The following is an 8,805-nucleotide window of genomic DNA, read 5'->3' as shown; positions in this document are numbered from 1 at the left end:
AGGGAAACAGCATTTGGAACCAAAGGCAGCACTAGGAGCAAAACCACGAACAGGAATTAGAAAGTGCATGGGAGGGGAGGAGGTGAGTCACAGGGTGAGGGACTGGCTGGGTTCATCTTCAGCTTCTTAAATTTTGGAAGAAAGTAGATTTTCCCCTGCTTTATAGGTTGAATATCATGAAAGGGACAGGGAAGTGACATAGATGTGGCAGCTCCCTTCCTCAGGAGCTGGATGTCTGAGACAGACAAGTAGACAAAAAAAAAAGGTCAAGTAACCCAAATCAGTCTGCCACAAGTTCCCATTCACACTTTATTTCATTCATGAATACATGTTCCCAAGGCAGGAAGAGAGTGGAGGTCCCTGGAAAGCAAGTATGTTTTCAAATCCTGTTGTGGCTCTAGAGTCAGCCATTTTGTCTCCTCCCCATTGTTCCCCTTTTCCTAGTGATTTACACCCCCATCCAGAGGAGTAAATGCCAGAAGTGGTTGGTCAGGAGGCCTCCATGGTCTTCAGGGCTCCCTGAAGGTCACTGCCGAGGGAACCGGCCCGGGGGCCATCTTTACCAGACAGTGTTAGGAGCTTCACAATTAGACCATCCAACACTGTACTGGAAGATGGACCCAGAGCTGGCCGACATGCAGCTCCAGGCTAGAGCTGATCAGTTGCTACAGGGACCCTGGCCGCAGGCCCGTAAGGTCTCTTGAGAATACATCCTAAGTTCAAGGTCGGCTGTGAGTTCTGGATCCATCAGATGACAAATCACTCTCTGTTGGGGGAGGGGCTCAGAACCATTGTGTCCCTTCAGTGGGCAACCCGCCAACGAAGAGCCATTTCTTTTGCAGCACCCTCCACTCAAGATGAAGGAGATTCCAGGGTGTGAGGGGAGGTTTGGGAGGTGGGCAACAGACAGTAGAGGCTGGGGGCCTGAGATACGAGATGTCGCTGACGCGGACAGGGGCCTCCATCATTACCCGGCAGTATTAGAGACTCCCAACCAGCACCCAAACACTGCTGGGTAAGACGGGGGCCCCCACCCAGCCTGCCCACCTCCAGGTCAGGCAGTCCTAGTCCCAGGCTCCCTTGGAGAGGCTACAGAACCCTGGCTCCCATCCCCCCACCACCCACGTCCCTAGGGACACTTCCGGGTGAGTCCTGCAGCCCGCCACCAGCCCCACCCTATGTTGTTGATCCACTGAGGCCCAGGCAGAGCTCCAGCAGCCCCCTGCCCATCTGTTCTGTCTCCGAACCCCTTCTTTCACCACCCACACAGCTTGTCCCTGCCCCACATATCAATTCACTGGCTTTCATTCCCCCTCAGACCTCAGCTCAGCCCCAGGACCCCTCTCCCAGTGGCTTTTACCTGTCACCAGGCCGCTTACCCCTCAGAGAGAGTGCTGAGGAGAGAGAGGGGAGACAGGCCCAGGATTCAACGCCGGCCGCCTGAGGCCCTCCCTGGCCTCCACTCTTCCTCCTTCCTTCTCCACCAGCAGGCAGTGCAAGCTCCTCACCTGGGCCCCGCCCGCCGCCCCTGCGCACAGGTGTGTCCTCCAGCCATAGGCTACCCCCACCCTACTGCTTTAACCCCTTGCCTCCCAGCGCCAGCCGCAAGCACCTCCTCTGAGCCCTGGCCATCCCATTAGGCCTCCCACACTTTCCCAGAGGTGTCTCCTCTCCCACCTGCCAACTCTGCACCCCTAGACCTAGACTAGGGAGCCTGGTTGCCAGAGTGACAAAGGGAGGAGCTGTGTTTGCACCCCTTTGCCTTCCTCCTTGGCCTCTCCCCACAGCCATTCCTGCCCCAGCTACCTTCTTCCTCTGAGGCCTCTGACCCTGCCCATGGCCAGAGCTGGAGAGCCAGAGGTCCCCGAGGTCAGCAACAGGTCGAGTCACTAGGGTTGGGTTACGCCTAGGCCCAGTGCCTCTCCTGTGCTGGGCATCCCCGCCTGTGGAGGGCAGGCAGGTCCCAGCATGGCGCCTCCCTGTCCTCTGCCCTAGTGTTGGGGTGCCCGCCCCCTGCCAAGAGGCCCATGCTGGCCAAGAGCATCAGCACTGACTCAGACGATTCAAGTACTGAGCGGCTCTCCTTCAGCCCTCACAGCCTCAGCCCTGGCAGTTATCTTGCAGGGAGGAGCTTCTGTGGACTGTGCTCTGTTCTCCAGAGGGACCGAAAGTCAGCAGAACTGCTCCTGGACCCACCTCAATGCCTTGGGTCCAAGTCCCAGCCCATGTGCAGTTAGCCCACGGGCTGTTAGAGAGTGTGGGGCCTATCTTTCTTTTGTGCAGCTCTAGCAGGGATGTAATAGAAAGGGCGGGCGTTGCTGGAAAAGGGACCCTGGGGCCCACAGGTGATGGCTCCACCCACCCACACCCCCCCTCCAGGGTGTTAGCTCCAGGGAGCTATTATGTTGCCTGGGCAGAGCAAGCCCCACCCCCACCTCACCCCTCCCCGCCCCCTCTCTCCTTTGTTTTGTTTGCATCCTTTTTAATACCCGTCTGTACTTATTTTACATTTGTGGAGTGTTTCTGGGTCTGTCTCCTCTACCACTCTGCTGAGTTCTAAAATGACAGGAACTGTCTTCTTCACCATCATGCCCCCCAGCACAATTCCAGTGCCTGTGACACAGTGGACACTCAATTTAAAAAGTATTTGCTGAATGAATGACAGTTAAGCCAACATTGCAACAAGACTGTGCCCACTTCTTAGCCTGCCTCGCATGGAGGAGCCGGTCCTTCGCCATTAGGACTGCCACAGGCTTAACGCCCCAGGATTTAAGATAAAGCCTTAACATGAAGAAGGACTCTGCTGGCAGTCCACTTTGCACATGGGAGAAGGAAGAGGGGACACAAATAAAACTGACCAGGAGCATAAAGGTGGCAACAGCCCCAGCAAAGGGAGAAGGGTGCTCCTGTGAGCACCAGGAGCCCAGAGCGGGGAGAAGCCAGGGACATCCTGTGCTTCTTGGACTTATATCTTTTTAGCTCTTGGACCTAGAAGTCAGCACCTGATCGTGTCCCCCTCAGGTGACCCTAGCTGCATCTTCAGGGGTATGGGTTCTGGGGCCAGACAGCCTGAGTTAAAATCTTCACTGCTCAATAATCCTGTGACCTCGAGGAAATTATTGAATCGATCTGTGCCTCAGTTTCCCCTACTGCAAAATGGGAATGATACAGGTGCCCAGATTGAATTAATACACGTAGTCTTCCAAACAGTGCCTGATACATGGCAAGCAGGTAAGAGTCAGGGTTGCCCTCGCCAGCATCATCCCTTATTTCGATGATCTTCACAACCACCTTGTTAGGATCACCTTCCACTTTAAGGAAAGAGACTGAGGAACCGGGCCCACGGTCACACTCCTAGTGTGTTAAGCAGAGTCCAGAACCAGGTCTGTCAGGTTGTGAAGGTGGAACCTTCATGTGCACCCACGCAGCACTCCCTGCCCACCTCCCCCTCCACTCCCTCTGCACCTCCCTCCAGGCAGCACAGAGTTAGAGACCCACACACACAGTGATCCTAGGGGTTTTATTTACAAAAGAATTAGGGCTGGCCTGGGCTGGAGCCTTGCTGGGCTATATACAGGGTCAGGGAGAGGGAGGTGAGAACAGGACCATTTAAATTACAATAGAGTTGGGCAGGCAGCTCCTAGGTTCAGGCTGTGGGTGTTCACTGGAGGCCTCTACAGGGATCAGGGCTGAGGCTGCAGAGAAAAGGGAGTAAGGGAGTAAGCGGGTGGCCGGAACCTGGGAAGTGGGGGGCAAGAGTAGGTCTGGGACAGCTGGGAAGGGCAGGGTGAGGCTGCAGCCACCCATCCACCCAGGAGAAGCACTAGAAACCAAGGGACACTGGGAGCAGGGCAGGGAGAGCCCTGAGTAGAGGAGCTGTACCATGGCCACCTTGAGCCGGTGCCCACCTCACTTCCTCTTGAGGGAGCCCTTGCTCTTGTCCTTGTCCGCTGACCGCTGTTTCTTCACCTTCTCCTCCCTCTTGTTCTTACTGTGCAGGTTCTCGTACACATCCTCTTTGTGTCTGCAGGTGGGGTGGGCAAGTGTGGGCAGTTGGCACAGGTCAGGAGACAATGCAGTTACCTAGCACCAGCAGCCCCTCTGGGCCAGGAGAGCAAACTGAGGCCAGCAAAGGGAAGAGACGTGGTCACAACCTTTACACTAGACTGGAAGCTCCTTGGGAGCAGAGGATCCATCTCATGCTACCAATATACTACCAGTAACCTAGAACAGGCCCCACACAGAGGACATTCGGGAAGTACTTGTGAATACAGGTAGTAAGAACCAAGCTTGAACTTGAACTCAGGTCCTCCCAACAGCAACACTTGTCCTCTGGAGAAATGGAGGGTTGGGCAGGGGAGAGAAAGGGGTGGATGCTAGGAAGTGGCAGGTAGGGAGGGATCACTCACTTAGAGGACGTGCGGGAGGCCTGGGCATGGGCATTCTTCATAGCCGGAGGGTAGGTGATGTTCCCATACTCTGACTCTTGGCCCTTCTGGGACTGTGGGCAGAGATGCGGTGAGAGTGCTGTGGTCCCAGCAGGACCAGGTGATGCCCACTGCTCCCCCAGCCCCACCAGGCCCTGCTTGGCACGCACCTGCATGACCTCCAGCTTCTTCTTGGTGGTTTCAATAAACTGGGCAATGGCCACATAGATGAACTTGTACTGCGCCTCTGTCTGCACCATGCCCGAGCGTTGAGCCCGCACCATCTGGATCGTCTTCTGGATGTCAATGTCACAGTCCAGCCCTGAGCAGGGATGGCAGTTGGACCTCAGGCCCAAGCAAAGGTAGACGCCGAGGGGCTCCTCACCCACCCTCCCATCTGTATTCCCCACAGGAAACCCTCACCCTTAGTGGAGATGCTCTCCATGAGCATGTCAATGACAATGATGGTGCCTGTGCGGCCAATGCCCGCGCTGGGGAGAGAAGGGGGGTGCCATCAGAGGCCAGGTCAGCACATCCCCAGGAAAGGGGGCCCTAGCGCTCAGCCCCAGCATGGCCAGGGCATAAAGAAACAGAATCTCCCACAAGATGAGGCAATGTGCCCAGGGTCACAGGGCAGGCAGGCAGGCAAGGGGCAGAAGTTTGCCCAACTCTGCACCCATGCTTGTCGCCTCGGCCAAGAGATTTGTGGAGAAGGGCCTGACTCTGAAGCGCGAGATGCTGGCTCCCCCAGACACCAGTGTGGCGCCGTCACTCTCCTGCCCGCGCCACACTCCTCCACTTCCTGCCTCCACTTCTCATTTCTGGCCGGTGGCTGCTGCCCACCCCAGAACATCCAGGAACCCCAGACCCACTACCCTCCTGCCGGCCTCCCCTGGCCCTCTCCCTCATCCTTGGCCTGAGCAAGGCCTTCTCCCCTCCTTTAAAAGTTATAGTTGGAGCTTCTTTCTTCAAGGCTTCATTTCCCTTTTTCTTCAGACCCTGATGGCAGGGAAAGGACAGCACTGAGACAGTGGGTGCAGGGGACACTGGGGTCAGGAGACAAAGAGGAGCGGTGCTGCAGGAAGTCTCCCAACTTCCCCCACCCTCTGCCACCACCTTTGGGCAAACAGACCCCAAGAACCTCATGACCCCACAAGGACCCCAGGCCCACCCCCTCGCTGGGCCTGTCAGACTGGTGCCAAGTCGTGCTAATTTCAAACCCAGATTGTCAAAAATAACCCCCCCTTACCCACTTCCTTCCTGTAACGTCTAAATAAAGGCCATGGGGATTTCGAGAAGTGGATAAAAGTGTGGGGTGAAGGGGGGTGGCAGGAGGGTCGTTCCTGGTGACAGGCTTGCCCCTGGAGACAGAGCAGCCCCTGAGACAGCATGTGGGGGCATCTACAGATTCAGAGCACCCAGCCCTGGCCCAGGAAAAGCAGTTGCTGGTGGGAAGAAGGAAGTCAAGGTCTATACAGCTTGGGTCACATGGAGAGAGCGGGAAGAGAAGAGAACACTCTACTTCCCCACTCCCACTTCTTGAGGGTTTACTGTATTCCAGACACAGTGATAGGGTCTCCTTTACTCCTTACAACAGCTCTGTGAGATCCTGATTTTATAGATGAGGAATCTGAGAGTCAGAGAAGTAAAGTAATTTATCCAGGGTCACCCAGCCAGTGAGTGGATGAGTTGGAATTTAAACCAGCAGACTCTGTCCCAGACCCTGTGTCCACTGCCTTGCATCCACCCAGACCAGCCCGGGTGGGTCAGCCCATTTGCAGGACTCTGCCCTTAGGCCTGCTCCTCCTTGCTGACCCCCTGCCTCCCCAACTTAGCAGGAGTGGGGTCTCCTGATCATGACCATGAGGGTCCTCACTGGAGCTAGTGACACATGTGCCTCTCCTGAAGATATCACCCATCCCTACACATCCTGGGGCCAAGTTGGGGGACACTGGCTGGGAAATGGAGACTAGGAGCAGCAATGAAGAAACTCCCACCCCAGGGCTACAGATGGAAAAAGAGAAGGGATGGGAGCCACACTGACCCCACATGGAGGGTGTTGGGGCTGAGAAGAAACAGGCTGAGTGGGGGCCTGTGCCAGAAAACGGGGGTGGGAGGGTACCGGGACCTAGGGCTGTCGTGAGCAACAGTCCCAGCTCTCCCCTGACCAGCTGGTGATCCGGCAAGTAGCTGGGCTTGTTTCTTCATCTGTATTTGGCAGGGTTTGGACAAGAGATTATATCCAGAGAGGTCTCTGAGAAAGCCACCCCCAGGAACAGGATCAGACAGTGGGGCTGGTTCAAGCTAAGCTCCACCCATGGGTCTGGAGCCATCAGAGAACCCAGAAGACGCGGAGGGTAAGGGGGAGGCAGTAAACAAGTTAATATGTAAATTGCTTAGAGTAGTGCATATTACTTAGCAGTATTTACTTGTCAGCTGCTATTTTTATGATTACTGCTAATGCCTTAATTATTATTCTCACCTGCAATGCACGATGATGGGCCCAGGGTGAGGCAGACTTTCCTGACGCTGATTGATCTGGTCTAGGAAGCTGAGGACGCCCCCAGGTTCACTGGGGACCCCATGGTCAGGCCAGCTCAAGTACTGGTAGTGCCAGATCTCCCGTACTAGGTTGCCCTGAGCCAAGTACATAGAGTCAGTGCCCCCTGCTCCCACACATCGCCCCATTCCCCGCAACCAGACAAGAGAATAGATCCAAGGAGGGCCCAGAAGGGGAAAGGGGTGGAGGACACTCACATTGTCCAGTGGGGAGACCTGTAAGGTGCGGAGTTTGTACTCGGCTGTGTCATATTCCCCACAGTTGGTTACAGTGTAGGGTCCATACACGCGCTGAGTGCCCACCTCCGGCCAGTATGGGACACATTTGTTCTGAAAGGGAGGGTAGAGATAGAGGATGAGGCACAGAAGCAGGCATGGGGCAGGCTGCTCTAGGCCCTGTTCCAGGTCCTGAGTCCCTGGTGCTGGCCCAGTCAACATCTGTTGGATGAATGGATAAACAGGCCAAGAGTCAGTCTTAAGATCTACTGGCAAGACCTGACCAGCCACCTAACCTGACAAGTCATTCAATAAATATCAGCTGACACACACATTGTACCTGAAGTTGTGCAAACCAGGCTGGAGTTACAAACACAAATAAAACCCAGTTTACGTCTCTGTGTCTCTAGGAGCTCACAGAGACAGGAGAACAGGCGAACATGGAACTGCTCAGGACCACAGTGGAGGGAGCGGCTAATTCTCCCTCTGAGTTATGGAGGAAATCAGAGATGGCTTCATAAAGGAGAGAGCATATGAACTGGGTCTGTCAGGCAGAGATAGTGAAGAGAGAGGAAGTCATTTCCTAGCAGAAAATGAGCTTGTGCAAAAGCACAGAAACCTGAAAAAACCTGGACCGTTGGAGGCAATGAGTGTTGTAGAGAAACCGCCAGGCCTTGAGCACCAAGTCTTAGAACTGTGACTTTATCCTGAAGGCAACTGGAAGCCATTGGAGGGTTTGCAGCTTTGGAGGGGACTACTTCGACTCCAGCACAGAAGGTGCTACCATGTAGGGTTGAGGGTGAGGGGCTGACTCCAGAGAGATTTAGGAGGCAGAGGGGACAGGAAGGGTTCTTGCCTACATGGGACAGGTAACACCTCAAGCAGAAGGCCCATTTAAAACCTGGGTTTGGTGGTCAGGAGAACCCAGGGTTGGAAGCAGGGGATTGGGAGTCAGGGTGTATCCGAGACTTTGTCTTTGTGTCTCATTTTCCCAACAAGGATTGGACACTTGCCCTCCGAGGTGCCCATCTGCCCTGGCATTCGAAATTTCTTTGGTTTCATGATAGTGGACAGTGAGTGCTGGGGAAGGGGTGTGGGGATCGGGAGGTGGCATGAGGCTTGGCCCTACCCGGCCTTTCTCCACTTCTCGGGTGGTCATGACAATGACACGGGTGTTCTCCTGCCATGTCATCTGCCAGAAGTCGTTGACCGTGGCCTCCAGGCAGCCCTGGCTGGCGATGTAGGTCTTAGCATTCTCATCAGGGCCCAGCAGCTGGTTCTGGAAGCAAGTGCAGAGAGACACACACCAGGACTGTGAGGCCCTTGGCCCATGACACAGCCTTTGCCCCACCACCCTCGTCCGCCCAAGTCATTGGCTTCAGCTTTGCCCACGCATCTCTGGACCCAGTACCCGCCCTGAGATGGGGAATCCCCAGGGCCCAGCCTCTCCTCCCATGTGGCCGGCAGTCGACACCAACCGTGACGTAGTTGGCGTTGATGTAGTCGGACCCAGGGACGTTGCTGTCACGTCCCTGCAGGATCACTCGGCTGTGGTCGACTGAGAGAGAACAGCGAGAAAGCGAGAAGGGCCCGGGTCAGCAGG

At 55.5% G+C, this 8,805-nt stretch overlaps 1 protein-coding gene across 4 annotated transcripts in view; it reads right to left on the bottom strand.

Annotated features, from left to right (window-relative positions):
• Positions 1 to 3,501: 3,501 nt before the first annotated feature.
• The window catches only part of PTPN6 (protein tyrosine phosphatase, non-receptor type 6), a 14,373-nt gene continuing 9,069 nt past the window's right edge, over positions 3,502 to 8,805 (bottom strand). For 2 of the 4 annotated variants that reach the window (XM_015591596.2, XM_006914655.1), the window contains exons 8-16: positions 8,681 to 8,760; positions 8,332 to 8,481; positions 7,185 to 7,316; positions 6,910 to 7,064; positions 4,851 to 4,918; positions 4,598 to 4,749; positions 4,410 to 4,501; positions 3,883 to 4,024; positions 3,502 to 3,695 (exon numbers count right to left, since the gene is read on the bottom strand). In XM_015591596.2, the coding sequence (XP_015447082.1) occupies positions 3,910 to 4,024; positions 4,410 to 4,501; positions 4,598 to 4,749; positions 4,851 to 4,918; positions 6,910 to 7,064; positions 7,185 to 7,316; positions 8,332 to 8,481; positions 8,681 to 8,760 (944 nt within the window). In that variant the 3' untranslated portion in view covers positions 3,502 to 3,695; positions 3,883 to 3,909. The remainder of the gene's footprint in view (positions 3,696 to 3,882; positions 4,025 to 4,409; positions 4,502 to 4,597; positions 4,750 to 4,850; positions 4,919 to 6,909; positions 7,065 to 7,184; positions 7,317 to 8,331; positions 8,482 to 8,680; positions 8,761 to 8,805) is intronic. The other 2 variants (XM_015591595.2, XM_006914656.2) reach the window with 1 other exon arrangement.

The sequence above is a fragment of the Pteropus alecto genome, unplaced genomic scaffold (genome assembly GCF_000325575.1).
Source record: "Pteropus alecto unplaced genomic scaffold, ASM32557v1 scaffold94, whole genome shotgun sequence".
Taxonomy (NCBI): Eukaryota; Metazoa; Chordata; class Mammalia; order Chiroptera; family Pteropodidae; genus Pteropus; species Pteropus alecto.
Note: the sequence above shows the minus strand (reverse complement) of the source record. Positions and strands in the feature narration are given on the sequence as shown.